Source organism: Narcine bancroftii, chromosome 4 (genome assembly GCF_036971445.1).
Source record: "Narcine bancroftii isolate sNarBan1 chromosome 4, sNarBan1.hap1, whole genome shotgun sequence".
Classification (NCBI taxonomy): Eukaryota; Metazoa; Chordata; class Chondrichthyes; order Torpediniformes; family Narcinidae; genus Narcine; species Narcine bancroftii.
This window is the reverse complement of record NC_091472.1, coordinates 191,367,514-191,393,593: the sequence shown is the minus strand read 5'-3', so window position 1 is coordinate 191,393,593 and position 26,080 is coordinate 191,367,514. Positions and strand designations below refer to the sequence as shown.

The following is a 26,080-nucleotide window of genomic DNA, read 5'->3' as shown; positions in this document are numbered from 1 at the left end:
CGGGAAGAAATACAGTGTTATTTCAGGATGCCCTGCCACGTGCCTAATCAAGATTTGATTATCCCAAATAAAAATTATAACAAGGGCATTTGGCTGATAGAATCTAATACACCAAACAGTGATAGGGGTGCATAGATCTTGCACTCATCACAATTAATCTTACTTTGGATGTGCAGTTGAACAGCTGTGACCTATAGCAGAATGGAAGCAGTGTAAGAAAGTGGGATTAAGATGGACAGCTCTTTCTGAACGAACAGAGGCATATTGGGCCGAGTTGTAAATTTTTTAAATGCTGTAACTTGTGTAAATGTTTTATGATTCTAGGATGTATCAAACAGGCCATCAAATTCTCATGCTAAGTCACAAATTTATTTCTAAAAATACCTGAATGAAATGGTGTAACCATACATGGTTGTAATGCTGGGAAATTTCTCTTGTGCAGGAAAGAGGAAGAAGACATTGAAAAGATTACTGCATGTGTGAATTACCCAACATTAGATCGGTAATTACACTTCTCTTTTTTAAATTGTAAGCATTGCAGAAAATTGAAATTAGTATAATCCATTATCAGATAATCTGATGAAACCCCCAGGTTTTGATGGTGGATTTGTTTTAAAGTCCAAATAATACATTGAAACAGTCACTGTAAAGCCTAGTACATGCATACATTCTTCATTTTCAGATCTCCAGAAAAGTTAGGTGCGGACGTGTTTGTCTGCAAATATATTAGCTGTATCCCTTCCTGGCCCCTACTCGGATTCTTTTATCGGACTTGACAGCCCATGGATGACTCAGCTCCTTGCCCAGTATGGCTTCCTTTACAGAACTATCCTGGACCAGAGAGAGACTACACCCCGGGTACTGAAAGAGGTAACTGAAGAGATTGTTAATGCATTAGGAATGATCTTTCAGGAATCGTTGGAGTCAGGAATGGTTCCATAGGACAGAAAAATGGCAAATGTCACTTCACTCTTCAAAAAGGGAGAAAAGCAAGACAGGAAATTATAAGACAGTAAGTGGTTGGCAAGATTTTAAGAGTTCAATGAAAGAGTATTTGAAAGCACAAGGTAAAGTACACCAAAGTGAACATGGCTTTCTTCAGGGGGGGATCTTGCCTGACAAATCTGTTGGAGTTATTTGAGAATATAAGGAGCGGGACAGAGAGTCAGTGGACATTGTTTACTTGGATTTTCAGAAGGCCTTTGACAAGCTGCTCCACATGAGGCTGTTAAACAAGATAGGAACCCATTGTATTAAGGGAAAGGTACTAACATGGATAGAAGATTGGCTGATTAGTAGAAGACAAAGAGTGGGAATAAGGGGGCCTCTTCTAGTTGGCTGCTAGTGACCAGTGGTGTTCTGCAGGGGTCAGGGTTAGGTCTACTACTTTACATGCTGTATGTAAAAGACTAGGATGATGAAATTTATGCCTTTTTGCCAGGCTTATGGATGATACAAAGATAGATGGAGGGGTGCGTAGTACTGAGAAAATAGGGAATCTGCAAAAGGACATGAATAGATTGGGTGAATGGGTAAAGAAGTGACAGGTGGAATACAGTATAGGGAAGTGTATGGTCAAGCTTTGGTAGAAGGAATAAAGACTATATTCTAAATTGGGTGAGAGTTCAAAAGGGACTCCAAAGGAAGAGGAGACCAAATGCAGAATTCCCTAAAGGTTAACTTGCAGGTGAAGTCGGTCGTAAAGAAACCAAATGCAATGTTGGCATTCATTTTGAGAGGACGCAAATACAAAGGCAAAGGTGAAATGCTGAGGCCTTGTGCGACATTGATCAGATCACATTTGGAGCATTCCAAGCAGTTTTGGGCCCCAAAGCGAAAGAAGGATGTGCTGTTGTTGGAGAGGGTCCAGAGGAAGTTTACAAGAATGATTCCATGGATGAAAGTTAACATGCAAGCAGCAATTGATGGCAAAGGGCCTGTACTCTTTGGAGTTTAGAAGGATGAGGGAGAAATCTCATTCAAACTTTCCGAATATTAAAAGGGCTAAAAAGAGTGGATTTGGAGATGTTTAGAATAAGAGGGAAGAACCTCAGAATAAAGATGCTCCTTTACAGTAAGAGGAGAAATTTCTTCAGTCATAAGGTTGTGAATCTATGCAATTCCTTTTCACACTTCATTGTGGCAGTTATGCCATTGGATGCATTTAAAACAGAGGCTGATAAGTTCTTGATTAACAAGAGCATCAAAACTTATGGGGAGAAGGCAGGAGAATGGGGTTGATAGGAAAAATACACCAGCCATAATTTGAATGGCAATATGGTCTTATCCTCCTTAGCCAAAGGCATTTCTCAGAAGTAACTGGATTCAGTTGTCAAACAAGTCTTGCTGCACATCCAATTAGAACATATTCATCAACAAGCTCCACAAATGCAAAGAAAAAAAAAATCAAGAATATCAATTAAACCAGCACTTTTAAATAACTTTCAAATTATGCCTTATCCACAAATTCACTCACAGTGCAGATCATCATGTAAACATCTATGGCAGAAAAAATTGATAATGGAATCATACTGTCAGTGGAAGCTAAAATAGCTTTTTATTCTTCTTCTTCTTTCTTTGGCTTGGCTTCGCGGACGAAGATTTATGGAGGGGGTAAATGTCCACGTCAGCTGCAGGCTCGTTTGTGGCTGACAAGTCCGATGCGGGACAGGCAGACACGGTTGCAGCGGTTGCAGGGGAAAATTGGTTGGTTGGGGTTGGGTGTTGGGTTTTTCCTCCTTTGCCTTTTGTCAGTGAGGTGGGCTCTGTGTTTTATTACTTTCTTCATAAATATACAAAAATGAAAAGGCATTAAAAACATTGAAATGTATTTTTTTTTAAGAGAGTGAAACAAAAGTGCAGATGCTGCGATTGTAGTAAAAATACACCAAAATGCTGGAGGAACTCAGCCAGTCTTTCAGCGTCCATAGGGGACAAAGATATATTGCCAATGTTTCTGGTCAGAGCCTTTCTTCAAGGAATCAGGCTTATTTCTTGAAGAAGGGCTCCAGCCTGAAAACGTTGGCAATATATCTTTGTCCCCTATGGACGCTGAAAGACCGGCTGAGTTCCTCCAGCATTTTGGTGCCCATTTAAAAAAAAACTTGTGTGAAATCAAGATACAAATTTTAACTACACAGGCCATATTAAGGCAAAAATGGGTTCTCAACTAGCATCCACAAACAAAAATTAGGGTAAAGATCATGTTTTAATTAAAAAGAACAATGGATGTCTTTATACCAAGATACATTCTTACAGCTGGCACTTTGGATTTCAGCAGAAAAATTTCACCTGCTTTGTTAATTGTAAAACTTGCCCATTTTCCAGGGAATGCCTGGGTTGGTTGAACCTGTCTGACCTGGTCTGCAATTGGGTCGCAAGAAGGCACGAGCCAAAAGAAGATTTTGCAGATTCCCATTATTAGTTTTTTTCCCCCTCAGCAATTGCCTGGCCATCAGTGGTGAGTGCTGATCACACACACACACACACACACACACACACACACACACACACACACACAGTCTCTCTCCATTCTTCACACCAAGTCTGCTGAGGGATGAGAAGTGTATACTGGAAATGGTGGCATAGGCTTGCATCAGTGACGATCAGGGATGAGGGGAATGTTTGACTGAGCTTCAGGTAGTTAACCCACCCAGTCAGAGATAGGACGCTGCTCTCTGAGTGATATTGGCCCATCAGTGTTGAGTGCCAGACCCTCACAGGAATGATGCAGGTCAGCTGAGTTGGGTTTCAAGGAGCCACAATTAAACAGTAAAAAATGCTCTTAACAGGACATGAAAAAGTGGTCTTAACAGGACATGAAAAAGTGTTCACATGGTCTAAACTGCATCTTCCCTCCCCCCCCCCCCCACCACCCCCCACCCTGCACTCCCTCCCACTTATAAGTATGTTGACTGTCGCAAATTACCAAAATTTGGAAAAGTCAGTATTATATGTTTAAACATTTTGCCGACCACAAAACGGCCCCAGTTTTTGAGATACGTTCTATGACTAAAATCGGCTTTTAGGAACCAATGAACTATGAACATGTTAAAGGGCTCCACGTGAGAATTATAGAAGCACGTTGAAAGGTTTCAGCTGTATGAATTTGAATCGCGATTTGGTTGTAATTTCTCTTTGATGACATGTCATTGAACTTTGAGAACAGTCTCCTTTTGACAATGCGGAACGCCAACAGGAGGTTTTTTTTAAAATAGGACAGTGTCTCCTCGGGCATGACAACCACTCCCCAGCCCCCAGCTCCCACCCGCAGCATCAAACGCAGCGGCGACAGAGCCGCGCGAACCTCCAGAATGGGAAACGCGCGAACACCAGCTGCAAAGCCCGCACGCGTTGATCGGGACGATGCCAATCAATACGGCTCCGCTGTACCTTTTAATTCAATATTAAAACCTCAACTTTGGCACGAAAATTCCTGGAACCAGACCGGCGGTCAGACACCCATGGAAGCTGGGGGGGCTCGCGTTGTCTGCTTACGAGCACGCTGGCTGCCCGAGGCTGTCGACACTGAACCACGGGTGCGAATGCTTTGTCGAGATTTGCAAAAAAAAGTCACTACCTGCGGCAGAATTCTTCACGACCTTGCTCACCCATGTTGTCTTCAAGCCTGCTAATTCAGGAAGGAAATCCAAACGCGAAAAAGCGAGCGAAACCCTTCATTTCCGCAGACAAATTGACAGTTCAACGGGGTTCGAGTCGATCCCATCCACATTTAGGCATCAGTAGCTGCGACACACAACAGGCGCACTTATCTTTCACCTTCTGCACTCCCCGCGGACACCGATCCCTCATTGGATTCCGCTCCGCCCGGCACGACCAATCATTGAGTGACGTAACTGACGAGTTCAAGAGCAGTTTGTTGGCCTACAGTGGCCTCTACACGCAGGAGGGTGCAGGCAGAACCCCACCGTTCGTTGAAACGAACACAATCAGAAGAGGGCAGGCAGGTTCCCATTAAACACCCCCTCTTCCCCCCCCCCCCCAACAACGCGTTACACACTCTGAGGTTTTGTACCACTTGAACAGAAGCGTCTAAAACAGGGGGTCAGTCTCCAAAAACTGATACGACTCTCGAAAGCATGCTTATTGAGTTCAAGGTCCTCATTTCAATGTGAGTTACCCTTGGAAAATAATTAATTCCGACCGACATGCACACAATGGAAATACAAATACCAGAGCCAGAATCACCTGAACCCTTGGCCTAATTTTCTGTTGTTTTTTTTAAACTAAAATATTAATTTAAAGCACATGATAGAAATTTCACTTCTATTCCTGCAATTGGTCCTATACATTATATTGGCATTGGCATGGCATGCATAAGTCAACATACAAGATGTGCAAAGAATGGGCAGGGAGGATTGAAGAGGGGTGAAGGAAAAACAACATGCTGGAGAAGCTCGGCGGGTCAAACAGGGGTAAAGGAGGGGTGGATAATGGGCAAGGGAAGGAAGAGCAGGGGTTTGGAAAAAAAGAAAATGGTGGCAAGGGAGATGGAGAAGGAATGATGGGAAGAGGAGCTCGAAAGATGTGGGGGAGGGGGATGGAATGGGTGTGAAGAGCCAGGGAGGAGGGAAACAGCAAAGGCAAGGGTATTGTGAGTGAGAAAGGAAGCATATGGAGTATGAAGGGGTGGGAGAAATGTTGGGAGAACAAAACTGATAAATGTGAGATCATCCACTGGAAGAAAAAGGGAGATGATCAGATAATTAAACATTGAAAGATTGCAGCATGTTGTTGTGGAAAGGAACTCTCGAGTGCTTGTACATGAATCAGGAAAAAAAAGTTAGTTTGCAGGTGCAACACGTCATCAAGAAAGCAGATTGGCCTTCATTGCTCGAGGGATTAATTTAAGAGTAGGGAAGGTTTTCTGCAACTATACACTACTGTTGAGGAGTAATGTGGGGAGTTCTGGCTTTCTTACTTGAGAAAGGATGTCACTATGACTGTGGAATTCTCTAATGCAAGGTAGAAGAGGTTGCCTCTAATATTTAAGACACATACATTTGTGCCTAGTGGAGAATTAAGGGTCATGGGGAAAAAGTTAGGTAGGTTTGTTGAGTGCAAGGCGAACTCAGCCATTCTATTAAATGGTGGAGCAGACTAGTGGGACAGGTGACCTCCTCGTGCTCCTATTTATGTTGAGGGGGAGAGAAGAGCAGGTGGTGAAGTGGGAGTGGAAAGGGAAAAGCAGAAAGAAGAGTGGATGCAGTGACATGAATGGGAAGGAATGAGGGCAGAGTGTTGAGAAAGAGAATTGAGGAGAATGATAGAGGGCAGGTGGGAGGCACATGAAGCAATGGTGTAGATGAGTTATGAGAATGGGAGCAGTGGAAAGAAGGGGCAGAGAGGAGAAAGAGATGGTGAAAAGCTAGATTGTGGTAGGAGAGAGTTTCCAGAAGGTTTGGGGAGGAGAGAAGAGGTAGGATTTTGTGGATAAGGGTCAAAGAGGAAGTCTTGATAAAAGATCCTGATCTGAAATGCTGAATGATAATTTCTATTCATTAATGCTTCCTAGCCTGATGAATTCCTCCAGCCTCTCTTTGTTCACCAGAATTAGTCCAACACAAAGGCAGTGGAAAGGTCAGAGTCTTCAGTTGTGTTACATCCCTGATGTTGCATTTTCAAAGGGTGCATGTGTGTAGCCCTAATGGATGGGATGGGAAGTAAAGCCTCTGGAGAAGAATCTCCACAACTTGATAGGACTGGAACCAGATGAAGAAAATCACCCAAATAGTAGGGGGAGACATAGTAGTAGAATTCATCTTCATATTTGTGAAGGAGTACACAGTTTGAGGAGGCTCAGAAGGAATTGTTAACTTTAGTCACGTATAGAGCATGTTTTTGTAACTTTAATTAAGTCAGGGGTGAAAACCTGATTCAAAAGGTTCAAAATGGAGTTTGACAAAGGCAGGTACTAACATGCAGAGAAATGCTTGGAAAGAAAGGGAAACTCTGAGCTGATAGCATAATAGCTTGCAGAGAAATGCTGGAAAATGAGGATATCTTAAAGCAGTCTAAGGAGTTTGTACGTTCTCCCATGTCTCTGTGGGTTTCCCCCCACTGTTTGAAATGTACGGGGTTGTAGTTTAATTGGGCAGCACGGACTCGTGGGCCAGAGTACCTTTTACCACGCTGTATGTCTAAATTTTTTTTTAAATTAAGAATTAAAATGGTTTTAGCAATAGTGTTTTCTTTGTAGAAAAGATTGTAATTACAGATTTTAAAGGGAGGAGGCTTGTATCTGAAGAGAAGGAATGACTTACAATTTTAAACAGTGCAGCATTCAGAAAGTGAAGTTCTGTGGTCAGCTGTTTCACTGAAATTTGATTGGAAGAAGTTCAAGTTTATTTGTCACCTGATTGTACAAGTACAACCCGATGAAATGGGGTTCTCCAGTCCTCAATGAAACACACTGCAAACACACATGCAGACAAATGATACACATGCACAGTACTTGAATGCAAATATTTAAACTAAAAATGATTTGTTAAATAAATAAATAGTTGATTAATGGAATGTTTACACAAGCAGTTGTTTAGCAGACTCACTGCTCCTGGGAAGAAGCTGTTTCTCAGCCTGCTGTTTTTGACTCTGATACTCCTGTATCTCTTTCCTGATGGGAGTTGAAAGATGCTGTGTGTTGGGTCATAGGAGTCCTCACTGATTTTGTGAGCCCTCTTTAGATTATGATCCTAGTAAATCCCATCAATTTGGGGGGGGGGGGGGGGTGTGGGGAAGAGACTCTAGTGATCCGCTCTGCCACTTATGGTCCTGTGGATTGACCTCCGATCTACAGCAAATGTACCACACTCTGAAGCAGCTGGTCGGGACAATCTCAATAGAGCTCTTGCAGAGAGTTGACAGGATGGTGGCCTTGCCTCCCTCAGACTTCTCCAGAAGTATTGTCATTGTTGCACCTTCTTTACAAGTTAGGTGGTGTTTTGTGTCCAGGATAGGTCACTTCTTAACTTGGTGCTCTCTACTTCTCTACTACCCAGATATTAATGGGTAATTGAGGGTGGTCATCCCTGGTCCAGCTGAAGAACACCATAATCTCCTTTGTCTTGACCATGTTGAGATTCAGTTATTCTTGCACCCTTTCACAAGATTTTCCATCTCTTCTCTGCAGTGCAACTCAATGTTGTTGCTGATGAGACCAACCATTGTCATCCCATCTCCAAACTTAATGACTCTATTGGATTTGGATTTGGCATTGCAATTTTGGTAAGTAGCATGAACCAGAACAGGCTGTGCACACAACCCTGAGGTGCACCTGTGCTTGGCGTGATAGTGTTAGATTTTCTGTTGCCAACCTGGACAGACTGTGGTCTTTCTATTAGGAAGTCGAGAATCCAAATGCAGATAAGGGTCTTGAGTCCCAGCGAGGACAGCTTCTCCACCAACCTCTGGGGAATGATCGTGTTATTTCCTGATACATAAAATTCCAATCATACATAGCCTTGTGTTCTTCATAGTTCCAGTACATAGCTCTTCCCATGTTTCGTTCTTTATCTTTATGTTTAAGTCTTTTTCCCAGCTTTGTTTAGGTTTGTACCTTATTTCAAAATTGCATTGCAGTTTAATGTAAATGTTTGTTATAAAGCTTTTAATTATCATTGTGTCTGTAATTATATATTCAAAGCTGCTTCTTTCTGGTAGTCTCAATCTACTTCCCAATTTGTCCTTTAAATAAGCTTTCAATTGATGATATGCCAACATTGTACCATGAGTTATTCCGAATTTATCCTTCAACTGTTCAAATGTTAATAAATTGTTTCCCAAAAAACAATTTTCTATTCTCTTGATTCCTTTTCTCTCCCATTCTCTAAAAAATAGATTGTCTATTGGAAAAGGGATTAGTGGATTTTGCATCAATAACATTTTTGGTATTTGGTCATTTATCTTTTTTCTTTCTACATGTATCTTTTTTCATATTTTAAGTAAATGATGCAGTACTGGTGAGTTGTTATATTGCACCAGTTTTTAATCCCATTTATAAAGTATATGCTCCAGTACCTTTTCTCCTATTTCATCTACTTCTATCCTAGTCCAATCCAGTTTTTCTCCCGTCTGGTAAAAATCTGATGAGTACCTTAATTGTGCAGCTCTGTAATAGTTTTTGAAGTTTGGTAACTGCAATCCACCTTGTTTTAACATCTCTCTGTTAATTTGTCCAGTGCTACCCTCAATTTTTTTTCCCTTCCATAAGAACTACCTTGTTATTCTCCTTAGTTCTACAAAGAATTTCTCTGTCAAGGGAATTGGTAACATTTGAAATAAGTATTGTACCCGTGGGAATACGTTCATTTTAATGCAGTTCACCCTCTCTATCAACGTTAGTGGTAATTCTTTCCAATTTTCTAAGTCTTCCTGCATTTTCCTTATTAATTTAATGGCTGATAATTTAGTTTGTACAAGTGGTAAAAGTTATTGTCTATCCTGATACCAAGATATCGTATCGCTTGTGATTGCCATTTACATGGAGATTCTTTTCTGAGTTCCATATAGGCCGCAATACTCATTGGCATTACTTCGCTTTTATTTGTGTTGACCTTATACCCAGATATTTCTCCATACTCCTTCAATTTCTTGTATAACTCTTTTATTGATCTCTCTGGTTCTGTGGTATACTATGATGTTGTCTGCGAATAGACTAATTTTATACTCATTCTCCTTTATTTTTATCCCTTTTTAATTTCCATTATCAGCTCCGCCAATGGATTTATTGCCAAGGTGAATATGAGGTGGACAATGGGCATCCCTGCCTAGCTGATCTGCTCAGTTTGAACTGGCTTCATACATATCCACTTACCACTACTTTTGCCAACGGTCTGTTATATAATGCCCTAATCCAATTAATATATTTTTCTGGAAGTTTAAATTTCTGTAACATTTTCAATAAGTAATTCCACTCTATCCTGTCAAAGGTTTTTTCTACATCTAACGCAACCGCAACTCTATTCCCTTGAGTTGCATGAATTAAATTAATAAATTTACAAACATTATCTGCTGTTCGTCTTTTCTTGACAAATCCAGTTTGGTCTTGTTTTATTAATTTTGGTACACAGTCATTATGTTTGCTAATAATTTTGCTATTATCTTATAATCTGCACTTAGTAAGGACATTGGTCTGTATGATGCTGGTGTTAATGGGTCCTTCCCCGTTTTTGGTATTACTGTGATTATTGCTGTTTTACATGATTCTGGTAAGTTTTGTGTTTCTTCCACCTGCTTCATTAGTTCCAGGAGGGGTGGGATTAATAACTCTTTAAATGTTTAAATGATCGGATGCCCCCAAAGTTCCTCAACATGATTATCCAACTGCACGAAAACCAACAAGGTCGGGTCAGATACAGCAATGAGCTCTCTGAACCCTTCTCCATTAACAATGGCGTGAAGCAAGGCTGTGTTCTCGCACCAACCCTCTTTTCAATCTTCTTCAGCATGATGCTGAACCAAGCCATGAAAGACCTCAACAATGAAGATGCTGTTTACATCCGGTACCGCACGGATGGCAGTCTCTTCAATCTGAGGCGCCTGCAAGCTCACACCAAGACACAAGAGAAACTTGTCCGTGAACTACTCTTTGCAGACGATGGCGCTTTAGTTGCGCATTCTGAGCCAGCTCTTCAGCACTTGACGTCCTGTTTTGCGGAAACTGCCAAAATGTTTGGCCTGGAAGTCAGCCTGAAGAAAACTGAGGTCCTCCATCAGCCAGCTCCCCACCATGACTACCAGCCCCCCCACATCTCCATCGGGCACACAAAACTCAAAACGGTCAACCAGTTTACCTATCTCGGCTGCACCATTTCATCAGATGCAAGGATCGACAACGAGATAGACAACAGACTCGCCAAGGCAAATAGCGCCTTTGGAAGACTACACAAAAGAGTCTGGAAAAACAACCAACTGAAAAACCTCACAAAGATAAGCGTATACAGAGCCGTTGTCATACCCACACTCCTGTTCGGCTCCGAATCATGGGTCCTCTACCGGCATCACCTACGGCTCCTAGAACGCTTCCACCAGCGTTGTCTCCGCTCCATCCTCAACATTCATTGGAGCGCTTTCATCCCTAACGTCGAAGTACTCGAGATGACAGAGGTCGACAGCATCGAGTCCACGCTGCTGAAGATCCAGCTGCGCTGGGTGGGTCACGTCTCCAGAATGGAGGACCATCGCCTTCCCAAGATCGTGTTATATGGCGAGCTCTCCACTGGCCACCGAGACAGAGGAGCACCAAAGAAAAGGTACAAGGACTGCCTAAAGAAATCTCTTGGTGCCTTCCACATTGACCACCGCCAGTGGGCTGATATCGCCTCAAACCGTGCATCTTGGCGCCTCACAGTTTGGCGGGCAGCAACCTCCTTTGAAGAAGACCGCAGAGCCCACCTCACTGACAAAAGGCAAAGGAGGAAAAACCCAACACCCAACCCCAACCAACCAATTTTCCCCTGCAACCGCTGCAACCGTGTCTGCCTGTCCCGCATCGGACTTGTCAGCCACAAACGAGCCTGCAGCTGACGTGGACATTTACCCCCTCCATAAATCTTCGTCCGCGAAGCCAAGCCAAAGAAAAATAAATGTTTTATAAAATTCTATTGGAAATCCATCCTCCACTGGTGTTTTATTGTTTGGTAGCTTTCTTAATATGTCCTGTACTTCCTCTATTTCAAACCATTTTATCAGTTTACTTTGGTCCTCTACTTGCAGTCGCAGCCATTCGATTTTAGCTAAAACTCGTCTATTTTATTGATTTTTTTCCTTCATTCTCTGTTTGGTACAGTTGCTTATAAAATTTCTTAAAGTTTTCATTGATCTCTATTGGGTTGTATGTGATTTGTTTATCATTTCTCCTTGTCGCCAATACAGTTCTTTTAGCTTGCTCTGTTTTAAGTTGCCAGGCCAATATTTTGTGTTTTTTCTCCCAAATCATAATACCTTTGTTTTGTTTTCATTATGTTCTTCTCCTCCTTGTACGTTTGTAATATTGATTATTTTATTTTTTTGTCCGCCAACTCTCTCTTTTTCTTTACATCCTCCCTTTACGCTACTTTTTTTTCTGTAATTGCTATCTCCCTTTCCAACTGCTCTACTTCCCAGTTGTATTCCTTTTTCATCTTGGTTACATAGCTTATCATCTGTCCTCTAACGAAGGCTTTCATTGCACAAGACACAAGAGAAACTTGTGCGTGAACTACTCTTTGCAGACGATGCCGCTTTTCGCGAAGCCAAGCCAAAGACATAGCTTATCATCTGTCCTCTAACGAAGGCTTTCATTGCATCACATAGTATAAACTGATCTTTTATGCCCTCTGTGTTTATCTCAAATTATGTTTTAATTTGGCGTTCAATAAACTCCCTAAATTCCTGGCTTTTAAGTAGCATGGGGTTTAACCTCCATCTATATGCTCTTGGTGGGATGTCCTCCAGTTTTATTGCTAATAGTAGGGGTGAATGATCAGAAAGTAGTCTAGCTTTATACTCAGTTTTTCTGACTCTCCCTTGAATTTGAGCCAACAACAAAAACATATCTATCCTTAAGTATGTCCTGTGCCTACTCAAGTAGTGTGAATATTCCCTCTCTTTTGGATATTGCCTCCTCCATATATCCATTAGTTTCATTTCCTGCATTGATTTAAGCATAAATTTGGCTACTTTATTCTTTTTGTTTGTTATCTTTCCAGTTTTATCCAACACTGGATCCAAATTAACCTTAAACCTCTCCCCCCCCCTCCCCATCAGAATGTTTCCCTGCGTGTCTGCTATCTTCAAAAAGATATCTTGCATAAACTCTTGATCTTCTTCATTAGGTGTGTAAATGTTGAGCAAATTCCTTTGTTTTCACTTCTTTTTCACCTCCTTGGCTCCCCCATCTCCTTTCTTCCATTATTGTTTTTTAAGTTTTCCTTATTTTTCTCAATACATGACAACACGCTTAAAACACAAAATACCCCAAAAATCCCCACAACAAATAACACAAAGTACACTTTCACCCCAAATAACACTGAACTCCCCCACTCCCCCCCCCCCCCCCCCATTTTGGGTTGCCCCACTCCCTTGCCAGGCAACCACAACTCCTCTTTCCATTTGGTTTCCGATAATACTCGCAAGCATCAACCGATTTTGCATTGACGGTTTTCCTCCCTCCTGTTGGCGTCCTCTTTTGTGTGCGCACTACGCATCTTTGTCTGGCTCCGAGAGCCATTTTTGTAGTCCGCCAGTCGGGAGGTCGCCGCTTCTCCGGGCACCTACCAGTTTCAGGGATCGGTCAATCCTCTTCACGGTGGCTCCCTGCTCCCGTGTGCAGGTAAGGCCGTCTTCTTTCTTTTCTGGAGATTTTCTTTCTTCTCTTTTCTCTGTCATTCTGGCTTTCTCTCTTTTCGGCGCCATCTCCTGGCTCTTCCTTGTTCCTTTATCTTCTTTTTCTTACTCCGAGATGATTGATGCCTTTTTGAAACAGATGGAAGGAAACCTCTGACTGCAGCAATGAGAAGTTAAAAATGTCTGTGAACACTCCAGCTAGTTGGTTGGCACAGATTTTCAGTACCCTGCCAGGTACGCTGTCAGGGCCTGATGCCTTGCGAGGATTCACCTTCTTGAATGATGTTCTGACATCACTCTGAGATAGATATCACAGGGTCCTCAGCCTTTTCAGGGTTTCTAGTTCTTCTTCTCAAAATGGGCATAAAAGGTGTTCAGCTCATTAGGTAATGAAGCGTCACACCCATCTATATTGTTTGCCCTCGCTTTGCAGGCTGTAATAGCCTGCACTCCCTGCCATAGATGGCATGTACCTGTCTCTAGCTTCCTCCAGAATTGCAACTTTGTTTCAGAGATCCTCTTCCACAGGTCATACCTGGACTTCTTGTAAAGTTCCCAATCCCTGACCTTGAATGCCCTTGTTCTCGCCCTCAGCAGGTTGCAAATTCTGATTCATCAAGGGCTTCTGGTTGGGGAACACCCAGTCAGTGTGCATGGGCACATACGTCCACACAGGCCTTGATGAAGTTGATGAGACTTGTTGCATATTCATTTGTCTTTGGGAGTTCTCGATGATGTTCTTGTCTACCATGTTCCATGCAATCATCAGCATCAAGATAATCTTGCTGAATGGCAGAGCAAAATTGAAGCGTGAATGGCCTATTATCTTTTAAATTGTTTATAATATAGTTCAGTGACATTAATTGAAGGATATAAATGTATTCTACTTTTATTTAGAACTGCTCAACTACAATCATTGTCACCCTAGTATTATTTCAGTAAACTGGAAAATCAAGATCATAGTAAATATTATATCCTGTTAATGTCTGATCTATTAATGTTAAAACATTCATCAACATACTGAATTATACAAATCTTGAATTATTTTCTCCCCTTAATATTTTTTCCATTATTCTGTTTTCATCCAGACCTCTACCTCTCAATCCCATAGTTTTAACCTAGAAGTTCCTTCTGGTGCTCCCCAACAAATATTTGGCCCCTCACCTTGTCAACATTCTGGAATACACTCCAAAAAAAAAGGTGGGCCTACAGTTGGTGCAATTATTTGCCACCAAGTAAATATGTGAACAAACATTTTCACATATTTGAATGATCTATTTGCATTCAATCACGTTTTATTTCAAGGTGTCATCATTATGTATATTCCCCAAATTCAAAAGATTGCAATTCCTATTGTACATGTACATAAAACGTCTGCAGTGGATAATTTTGCAGATGGTTGAAAGGCAACAGATCAACTTGGAAGAATTCGAGTTGATCTTGGATTCTGAATGGAAGAATCGAAGTGCCATCTAATGGCAGAAATAAGATGGGGCATCTGAGATCTGAAGTTCTTGAAGACATTTTATATCAGAGTACGTTAACGGATGGGATACTCCAGGAATCAGGCAGTTTAATTAACTACAGTAAAGGAACAGATTTACCCTTTACCTGGGGTAAAACTTTTAGATTCTGTTCCAAGGTCCTATCTTCCACATTGCGTGGGCCTCACATTGCTGGTCTCTGGAATGATCAAAACGAAATTAAGTTTTGGCAAAAAAAAAGTAGAAGAACGATGGGAAAACGAAACGCAAACGATTCGTGGCGTTAGTATTAAAACCTAACTTTTTTTTTCTTGGTCACAAATGTGTATGAATGGGCAAGTGCAACGAGAACATCAAGTGGTTACATTAGAAGTGCCACAAATGCGCCAAAGGTACAAACCTGCAGGCAGGTGTTCCAACCAACACGTTGGTCGCATTTACTCCTAACAATAATAAAATTGCTTATATTGTAATAACTTTTATGGCACTACGGAGAGGGTTTTAAAAGCAATGTTTCAATTCAACATTTTAAACTGGAAAGTGTTCGAACAAGATTGAACCTGGATTTTAACAACATTTCCACGTAGAGGTTTTGAGTTAGGCAACTGAGGTCTGGCCGGGGGAAAGATCAATTACCTGAGCATTTTAACTTGCTTTTCCTCTACCGACCTGCTCCAACACTTTCTCCTTGTTCTTTTGGAATAAGGCAAAGCTGTGTGTTTTTTCCCCTCTCTCTGTTGAAAACCCCTGCAATTGTAAGGCAGGAGGGAAGCAACGCTGTCACACCGTCTGCCCAGGGAGCCTGGCGGGGCCGTGACGTCACGGGGATCGTCGTGCACGTCAAGGGGGGGGAAAGCAGGATGAGGGCGAGCCGGGTCTGAGAGCGCGCGGCCTGCGGGCGAGCTGGCGAGTGAGTAAACGGCACTGGCGTTCACGCGCCCTCCCCTCTTTACCTCAGGGCCGCCGAGCGGGTCTTCTTTCCGCAGCCCCGGAGGGAGAAGCGGCGCGCGGCCACGTCTTCCTTCTCCGCTCCGCTCCCACCTTCCTCACTCCTGGCGAGGCAGCGGCCTGGAAATCGGGATAACCTCCCCGTTCTCGTGCCAGGAGCGAAGGGGGAATCAGTCTGTAGGAGCAGTCCATGGCGGTTCGGGCAAGAATCGCTCCGTGTCTCCCCCCCATCCTTCCCTCTCGGTGTATGTTCATTTGAAAATAACCGCCCTTCTTCACCGAGTTCCACTGCCGGCAGTGGCCGGTTGTCCGGCCGCGCGCATGCGCACAACTTGCAGCCGGTTCGTGGAGGGGCTTCTCGTTCAGAGAGACATCTGGATGGGACCTCCATCCATCCCAGTTTGTGCTTTAGGGCCTCGGTGGATTCTCCAAACTACATTCGCTTTTAATTTTTTTTTTAAACCGCGCCAACAGCAGTGTAAGCCAGATCACTGGGAGTATTGAAACAAGAAATAGGCAAGTATCTCATTAGTGAGGGCATCAAGGGATATGGGGAAAAGGCCAGAAATTGGAACTAGTGTAGAGTAGCTGATTTACAGAACAGACTCGATGGGCCTAGTGGCCTTCTTCTGTTCCTTTGTCTTGTGATCTTGTATATTCACAAAACGGGGACCCTGAGATGCTCAGCCTACCCGGTACTCATGCAGGGTTTAAAAGTGTGCTGTTTGACCTGCTGAGTTTCTCCAGCATTTGTGTGTGTGTTTTTTTTCCCCATTTAACCAAAGTATCAACAGAATCCTGTGCTTTTCCTCCCACACCTTGAAGAAGGGCTCCAGCCCCAAACGTTGGTGATGTATCTTTACCCTTGCTACATAAAGGCACAGTTTGACTTGCTGAGTTTCTCCAGCATTTGTGTGTGTGTGTTTTTTTTCCCCATTTAACCAAAGTATCAACAGAATCCTGTGCTTTTCCTCCCACACCTTGAAGAAGGGCTCCAGCCCTAAACGTTGGTGATGTATCTTTACCCTTGCTACATAAAGGCACAGTTTGACTTGCTGAGTTTCTCCAGCATTTGTGTGTGTGTGTTTTTTTCCCCATTTAACCAAAGTATCAACAGAATCCTGTGCTTTTCCTCCCACACCTTGAAGAAGGGCTCCAGCCCCAAACGTTGGTGATGTATCTTTACCCTTGCTACATAAAGGCACAGTTTGACTTGCTGAGTTTCTCCAGCAATTTGTGTGTGTGTGTTTTTTTTTCCCCATTTAACCAAAGTATCAACCGAATCCTGTGCTTTTCCTCCCACACCTTGAAGAAGGGCTCCAGCCCCAAACGTTGGTGATGTATCTTTACCCTTGCTACATAAAGGCACAGTTTGACTTGCTGAGTTTCTCCAGCATTTGTGTGTGTGTGTTTTTTTCCCCATTTAACCAAAGTATCAACAGAATCCTGTGCTTTTCCTCCCACACCTTGAAGAAGGGCTCCAGCCCCAAACGTTGGTGATGTATCTTTACCCTTGCTACATAAAGGCACAGTTTGACTTGCTGAGTTTCTCCAGCAATTTGTGTGTGTGTGTTTTTTTTTCCCCATTTAACCAAAGTATCAACCGAATCCTGTGCTTTTCCTCCCACACCTTGAAGAAGGGCTCCAGCCCCAAACGTTGGTGATGTATCTTTACCCTTGCTACATAAAGGCACAGTTTGACTTGCTGAGTTTCTCCAGCATTTGTGTGTGTGTGTTTTTTTCCCCATTTAACCAAAGTATCAACAGAATCCTGTGCTTTTCCTCCCACACCTTGAAGAAGGGCTCCAGCCCCAAACGTTGGTGATGTATCTTTACCCTTGCTACATAAAGGCACAGTTTGACTTGCTGAGTTTCTCCAGCAATTTGTGTGTGTTTTTTTTTTTCAGGGTCAAAAGTATGCATCACTTTGCTCGTTTACCTCTCAGCATTTTCTTCCTTTCTGTCGCAGCTACTTCCCCCACAATCGTTTTTTGTGGTAGTGAGTTCCCCCTCATAATTTCTGGGAAAAGTTTTTTTTAATTGATTTCCCGGCGACCCTTTTGTTGGTCACCTGAAGTTCAGCTGTTCCCTCCAAGTGGTACTGCTGTCTCCTTTAGTCGTTTTAAGGAATACTGCAGAGCCTTTTGTTTTCTAGAAAAGTATAGAATCCAGCATGTTCAGCTATTTCTGATTCACCTTACATTTCTGTATAAAATTGTGCATGATCTAACCAAATTCCAAACAATTTTAGCAGGATTTATTTTGTTTATTTCCTTTTCAATATTTTTATTGGTTTTACCAAATAAATGTTCCATAGGTGCATAACAATAAAGTATTAACAAATCTCGTATAGCAAAACAGATGGTACTGAGACCTATGTTACAGTAAAAATAAAGATTTTAAAAAAACTATACTAATTAATTCAATCCCCTCCCTTTGGAGGCTGCTGACTAACAAACAGTTCACTACAATTTTTTAAAAAAAGGAAGGTAAACATTGAGTTTGAAAACTAGAAACTAATTAATCTTAAATGTTTTGGAAAATAATTAAGAGCCCCATAAATAAAGTTAAGATTCATTTCATTGGTGGAACATCTAATTTTTTCCAAAGTCAGACATGCCATCACATCAGACAACCATTGAGTGAGTTTGAGTGGGAGGGCCATCTCATTAAAATTGCCTGTCTTGTAATAAGGGAGGTGAATGCAACTATGTGGGATTGTGAAGCAGTCAGAATTAAACCAGATGGCCCACTTATTGCAAAGAATTGTTTATTTCTATCCCTCTGGAAATAAACTATTAATCTTGATGTGATTTTTTTTTTTGGAAAAACTCCTTAACTCTAGTTGATAGCTCTGATTTATATCCAGAGCCTTGATCTAAAACTTTGAATATATCTTTGCCTCCACAGATGTTGCCTGACCTACTGAGTTTCTTCCTTTTCCATGTTCAATTCCTCCAAACGCTGTTCTTGTATCTTATACTCTCATCAGTTTATGTCTGAAATTATTTTCCTGATTCATGTCAGTATTTATTGTCCGTAATAACTGCTTCTGAAGTTGAGCTGTTACCCCTAACCATTACAGTCCCTGCCATGATGGCACTCCAACAGTGCTGGTGGGTGAGAAGTTCTTCAAATTAGATCTAGAAGAAAGTACGTTATTTCCAAGACTCAACGAGAGGGAAATTTGCAAGTTTCCAATTGCTATTTCCCTTGTTCTTCCATTTGATGCTTCAAAGAAGCTTTGACAAGTTGCTGCATTGCGTTTTACATTATAAACTTGTGTCGTAGCAGCTGTGGTGTGATGGCAAAACTGAATATGTAGGAAGGAGGTCTGGGTGTTTGTTGATCAAGTGAGCTGCCTTTTAGGAGTTCTTGAAGAATTCTGGAGCAGCACTCTCTTCAGCAAGTCCAGTACAGTATATTTCCATTCTTCTATTGACCTGTCCTTTTAAATGATGGAAAAGCGTAGGTGAATCAAAAGAGTCACTTGGAACTGACTTAGGCTTACAGCTACAGTATGCATGCGGCTTGTTTGATTTTCTTCCACATCGCAATGATGTTCTACTAAGTTAATTGGCTCATGTAAATTACTCCAAGTTAATGAGCATGTGAAAGAGAGAAAGTTGTAAGAATACAGGGAAATAAGGAGAGGAATGATATTGCTCAGCTCGGAGATGTGATAGATCCAGTGGATAGGATGGTTTTTTTTTGTGGTGATATGATAAGTAAGGTAAGAGGCAAGATATTCTCTTTTTGGAGCTCGAAATAGTCATTGCTTGGTGCTTGTGTGGTGTGAATGTCACCTATGAATTAATTGCTCTTGTCTGAATGTTGCCCAAGTTAAGCTGCCTGCAGGCACAGATAGCTTTTTTTTTTAATTTGAAAATCTGGCAATGGAATGAAAATGGAGGGAAAGTCATTTGATGAAGGAGCTGTTACAGTTGGGATGAGGATGTATCCACAGGTAATTGATAGCAGAAATCACAGCCATCTTTGCGCCAAATATGATTTCAATTGGAAAAGGCAGATCAAATTACTATATTTTAAGTGCTTTAAGAATCAGAGTTTCATGTTATTTGTTTTCTTCGCTAGTAAACATAATCTATTGTGCAAAAAGCAGGGTTTTTTTAATATCTGGCTCAGATTTCATGTAACTTTCTTCTATATCTTTCCTTGTCATCCATCACCCTCTTAAAACTATTTTCCAAACTCTCTTTTGTGTGCTACAAACTATAGATAGTTCTGATCTCTCTTCGACATTCTGGGATCTGGATTCATGATCAATCACTGAGAATCAATATTTCTGGATTCCGAGAGAGGATCTAAAAATATTGAGGCTAGATTGAAAGAAAACTGGGGAATAATTTAAACAAGGAAAAATATTTTTTCATTCTGTTTCCGCTCCGTAAATGGTTATATGGTTATATGGTTATACCAGTGGACTACATACTATTGATCCACAGTACAGCAATCTCGAATAAGATATATTTACACTAATGATTGACTCAAGGTTGTTGGCTGTGAAAGTTAGTTTATAATTTTCTGCCAATATATTGCTTCATCACGATGTAGATTTCAATAAACACAGCACATTAGAGTAGTTTCAATAATTTTCTGGTTAACCATAATGGTAACATGTAATAACTGGATTAAAGAGGGCAGAAGGGATGAAGCTGAAAGCTAATGTAGAGTTGTAGGAATTTGCTCCTGCAAGAATGGTACTTGGCACAGGTTTAGCAAATTGGGAAAGCAATTGTAATTTTGAGTTGTATTCCAAGGACATTGGCATCCATGAATAAGGAAGATGCTGCAGTGCCTGTTACTGGACAAGTATTCAAATAACTGGGCTATTTATCTGGAAACACAAGTTTGAATCTCACCAGAACAGGTGGGGATTTTAAATTCCCATAATTAAGTAAATCTGGATTAAAGAGCATATGTCAATAATGTTGGCCATTGAACTACCTTCTTGTAATGAAAAGGTTTCTGGTTCACTCATGCTGTTTGGGAAGAAATTGGCCTCCTTCCATTTGGCTTTTTGGTGAGTCTGGAGTCAATCAAATGTGTGACTCATCACAGTCACCACTGTTCAGACAATTATGGGCAGATGCTAAATGTTGGCTTTGGCACTGCTCGTTACATCCCATGAAAGAAAAAAATGTAGGATAGTATCGACAATGCCAGAAGTTCTTTCTGCAAGTTGGTCACGAAAGAATGGATGCTGAAAAGGCAATTTACCTTTGGCAAGAGTCAAACTATCAACTGAGGCCATTTGAAACTAAGATGAGGAGAAATTTTCTAATGATATGATATGGAGATTGTAGATGCTGAGTTATTGTGTATATTTATGGAGAGGATTTTGGGTTTGAAAGAAGATCAGCCATCGTACAATTGAATGAAGCTGCAAGCTCAAGGGGGCTAAATGGTAGATTTATGCCTCTTTTTGTATTTATCTTGACCAAGTCTGGGTCCATGGTGTATCATTTTGTGTAACTATTCACTGATACTTCCACACCATCTGTGATGTGGTTTATTCTTTTTAACTTGCCATCTATTTTGACTTATAAGTCGAGTAGTGAAACCCAAAAAACTCAAAAAAAATGGGGGTTGACATATGCCAGATATACATTTGAGACCTTAAATTCAGCTCAAAATCCAATCTGCTCTGATCTGGCATATGAGTCGGCCCTTGAAAAACAAAAAAAAACCCACCCAACTGTGACAGATTTTCATTGAAATTTTTATTGAAAACAACACAATTAAGCAACCTTCAAAATCACTCTCACTATCATCGTCTGAAGCAAAGATGGCAGCAAGTACATCCATGCTCTCACTGTTTAAACAGTCATCTTATGAGTCCCAGTCTGTATCTGATGAGGCGGTTTCAACTTCTTCGTCAGTGTCCCACAATAAATCATCTTCCATGCCATCAATTTCACAAGAGATACCGCACTGTTTAAATGATTATCACAATCCCTATTTTAACTTTGTCCCATGCCTTGAGCACAAAGTTACACAGCATATCAAGTGATGCAGCACCCATTGCCCCGCCTTTTGTAAATGACTTTTCTGCACTCGACATTCATGTATTCCATTCATCGCGCACATGGTCTTTGAATGGCTTGTTCAAACAGACATTGAGAGGTTGCAATATAGATATCAAACCACCTGGGATAACTGCCATGTAAGTATTATGTAGTGCTAATCTACTTTTGGTATTCTCAGTTAAGTGGTTACGAAACATCCGAGTCTAGCAAACTCCGTTCTTTGCGTAAACCCCCGGCCGCCTGTTCCACATATTGTCTATCCATAGTTTTACACCATTTTCATCCATCCATCCTTTTTCATGAAAATGTACAAAAATACCTGCAGGGAATTTCATTTTAGATTTAATTTTGCATTTGAAGATTATCATGGGTCTTAACTTTGTCCGGTCGGCCATGCACGATAACACGGTGAACCTGGTCCTTTCGTGGCCTGTACTTCTGGTTTGCATAGTTTTAACACTTTTCCATTCCACAGTTCATAAGTCATATCAAAATTCATGGGGGGGTTTTCTTCCATGTTTCTGATATTTACCAATGTAAACTAGTGTTTCTGCTGGTTCTGTATAATAAACTGGTGAAAACTTACAACTTTATGATCAAGATCTTTTGGTAATTTATGTGCAATTTTTGTTTTTTGGCATTATACCAGATTTTTCCTCATCACTGAGGATTGGATGCAACTTGGCCCACTGCAGTTCAAATGTTCTTATTTTATTTTCCTCTGTTCACGTACCCATTCTGTAACATAATTTTCCAACTTTTGGCAAACAAGTGATTCCTTTTCTCAAAGAACATTGCCTTTTTGGTATGTTTCTTAAAGTCTCTTTTTTTCTTCCTCCAATCTCTAACCAACTTCTCGTGTACATCAAATTTTCTTGCAGCAGTGCAGTTGTTGGTTTTCTTGGCCATTTCTATCACTTTCAACTTAAAGCTCACTTCGTATTTTCATCATGTGCTGCGTTGTGTTGTTGGACCCTCCATGATAGCAATCACCTCCAGCCAATGCCCGGCACGATCTATTGGGGGGGAGGGGTCAATGTATATGCCAGTCAATGGGGCGCCTCGGGCAGCCAGAAAACTGGGGTCAACTTGTATGCCGGATATGGCATAAAACCCTCAAAATGAAGCTGAAAAAGTGGGGTCAACTTGTACACCTAAATTTTTTAATGAATGTAACACAGCTTGTCGGAGTGGGCTGAGTCAGAGTTGGTAGGCTTTAGTGAGAACTAGTAAGAAGCAAGGGACAGTAGGATCTGAAGTAAGAAAAGGCCACACTATTCAAGGAACAAAAAGGATCCAGCAGGTAGGTACAGGTAAAGGCAGGCTTTAGATATTATTTTTTTCCTCTAGTCATAAACAGTGGGAATGGCAGCTAAGGCAGGGGAGTACACCTCTTGCAGAATTTGGGTCATCAGGGAAGCCAGCAGCATCCCTGACTACTTCACCTGCGAGAAGTGCATGCAGCTGCAGCAACTGACAATCCAAGTTAAGGAATTAGAACTGGAGTTGGATGAATTCTGGATCATTCAGGAGGCAGAAGGGGTGATTGAAAGGAGTTGCAGGGACACTATAGCACCTTGGAGGCAGGAGGAAGGGGTGACAGTCAGGAGAGGTAAAGGGAAAGTACCATTTTGGATACTGTTAGGGGAGGTCTCTGGTATGGAGTCTCGTCCTGTGGTTAAGAAGGGAAGGGAGAAAAGGCAAGTTATAGTAATATGGGATTCCATAGTTTGGGGAAACGGATAGAAGTTCTGTGGAAGAGATTGAGTAACCCGGATGGTATGTTGCCTCCCTGGTGCCAGTGCCCAAGATATCTCAGATTAAGTTCACGGCATTCTCAAGAGGGAGGGTGAGCAGCCAGATGTCATGGTCCATGTAGGGACCAATGATGTGGGTAGGAAGGATAAGGAGGTCCTGCAAGAAGAGTTCAGGGAGTTAGGCTCTCAGGACCTCCAGGGTTGTGATCTCAGGATTGCTGCTCATGCCACGTGCTAGTGAGGTTAGAAAAAGAAGGACAATGCAGCTTAACATGTGGTTAAAGACATGGTGCAGAAGGAAGGGCTTCAGGATTTTGGATAATTTGGCTTTTTCTGATGGGATGGTTTACATCTGAACTGGAGGGGGACTAACATCATTGCAGGAAGATTTGCTAATGCTGCTCCTGTGGGTTTAAACTAGATTTATTGTCTGTACATACATGACATCACATAGCCCTGAGATTCTTTTTCCTGCAGTTACAGCAGACTTACCACTAATTGGTAGTGCAAAAAAGAAACTACACTGCATATGCATGTAAACAAATAAAGATCTGTAAACATAACAAATATAAACTACAATATAGAGAGGGAAAAAATCAATAAAGTGCACAAGAGTCCTTAAATGAGTCCCTGATTGAGTTTGTCATTGAGAAATCTGATATTGGAGGGTAGGAGTTGTTCCTGAACCTGGTGGTGTGAGTCTTGTGGCACCTAAACCCCTTACCTGATGGCAACAGTGAGAATAGAGCGTGTGGTGGTTGGTGAGGGTCTTTGATGATTGCTGCTGTTTTCTAACAGCAGTGTTCCCTGCAGATGTACTCAATAGTGGGGAGGGTTTTGCCTGTGATGTCCTGGGCTGTGTCCACTACCTTTTGGAGGGCTTTACACTCAGGGTTATTAGTGTTCCTAGAATGTGATGCAGCAGGTTTCCTTCCTTTATACAACCCAATACCGTGGTATTGTCAGCAAATTTATAGCTGGTGTTATTGTCTTACCGAGCCACGCAGTCATAGGTGTAAAGTGTATAGAGCAGGAGGCTAAGAACAGTCCTGTGGTGCTCTGGTATTGATGGAGATTGTGGAAGAGATGTTCTTGCCAATCTTCACTGATTATGGTCTGGAGGTGAGGAAATCCATGATCCAGTTACACAGTGGGGTGTTAACTGCCAAGTTTTCTGATCAGTTTTGAGGGGTTGATGGTGTTAAATGCCAAACTATTGCGATAAAGAGCATCCTGATGTATGCATATTTACTGACCAGATGTTTCAGGGCTTTGTGTATAGCCAGTAAGATGGTATCTGCCATAGGTTTGTTACTATTGGAATGTATCCATGTCACAGTTCAGACAGCAACTGATATGATTCATCACCAGCCTTTCACAACACATTATCACTTTTGATTTGCAGGGGGGATGGGAACCAGAGTAGATAGGAGGGGGGAAAAGATGATGTGAAAATTGCATGCCCCGTTTGTTCATGGTGGAAATGTTCTCAGGTGCATATATTTCAATGCAAGCAGTATTGTAGGAAAGGCAGACAAGCTGAGAGCATTGATTGGCATGTGGAATTTTGACATTGTGGCCATTAGTGAAACTTCGTTGCAGAAGGGGCAGGACTGGTATCTCAATGTTCTGTGCATCCGTTGCTTTAGACATGATAGAACAGAGGGGATCAAAGGAGGAGGAGGAGTGGCATTGCTCATTAGGGAAAATATCACACCTGTGCTCAGGCAGGACAGACAAGAGGGCTCATCTACTGAGACGATATGGGTGGAGCTGAGGAATGGGAAAGGTATGACCACATTCATGGGGTTATATTATAGACTGCCTAATAGTCAACAAGAATTAGAGGAGCAAATTTGTAGAGAGATAACGGACAGCTGCAGTAAACATAAAGCTGTGATAATAGGAGATTTTAATTTTCCACATATTGACTGGGAAAAGGCTGCTGGATAGCTTGGAGTTTGTCAAATTTGCTCGGGAAAGTTTTCTAAATCAATATATAGAGGTACCAACTAGAGACAGTGCAATACTGGATTTCATTTTGAGGAATGAGATACGACAGGTGACTGAAGTATGTGTAGGGGAACATATTGGGACCAGAGATCATAATGCCATTAGTTTCATGTTAATTATGGAGAAGGATAGGTCTGCGAAGTGCCAGTTAATGAAGAAGATGAAGGCTGTGAAGTTAACCAGGAATCATGGCTTTTATTAGCAGATACTAGTGGTACAATAATGAAAGACAATGGGTGCATACACAGTTATACCCAAGGGGAGTGTCTTTAGTGGTAGAGATAATACACATCCAATGTCAGTAAAGTAGACTAAGCACAACCCAAGATATTGACAGCACAACACAGATTCACCACAGTCTCCCCCAGAAGAAGTAGGGTTAAAATTAAAAGGACAGCTGCTAAAGTAATATTCAAGCAGGCAAGCAAATCTACTGAAAGCGTAATACAACAATAAAATAAATGGCATTGAGAATTTGCTGACA

The 26,080-nt window shown here is 41.6% G+C and overlaps 2 protein-coding genes across 15 annotated transcripts in view; one reads left to right on the top strand and one right to left on the bottom strand.

Moving 5' to 3' along the window:
• sh2b3 (SH2B adaptor protein 3) overlaps window positions 1-16,066 on the bottom strand; it is a 208,700-nt gene extending 192,634 nt beyond the window's left edge. For 4 of the 10 annotated variants that reach the window (XM_069933365.1, XM_069933372.1, XM_069933375.1 and 1 more), the window contains exon 1: window positions 4,780-4,842. In XM_069933365.1, coding sequence (XP_069789466.1) covers window positions 4,780-4,812 — 33 coding nt within the window. In that variant the 5' untranslated portion in view covers window positions 4,813-4,842. The other 6 variants (XM_069933367.1, XM_069933368.1, XM_069933369.1 and 3 more) reach the window with 6 other exon arrangements.
• pheta1 (PH domain containing endocytic trafficking adaptor 1) overlaps window positions 1-26,080 on the top strand; it is a 117,501-nt gene that overhangs the window by 69,325 nt on the left and 22,096 nt on the right. For 2 of the 5 annotated variants that reach the window (XM_069933379.1, XM_069933378.1), the window contains exon 3: window positions 443-502. The gene's annotated coding sequence lies outside the window, so the exon portion shown is untranslated. Of the gene's footprint in view, window positions 1-442; window positions 503-15,660; window positions 15,739-15,798; window positions 16,293-26,080 lie in introns of those variants that run through there. The other 3 variants (XM_069933377.1, XM_069933380.1, XM_069933376.1) reach the window with 3 other exon arrangements.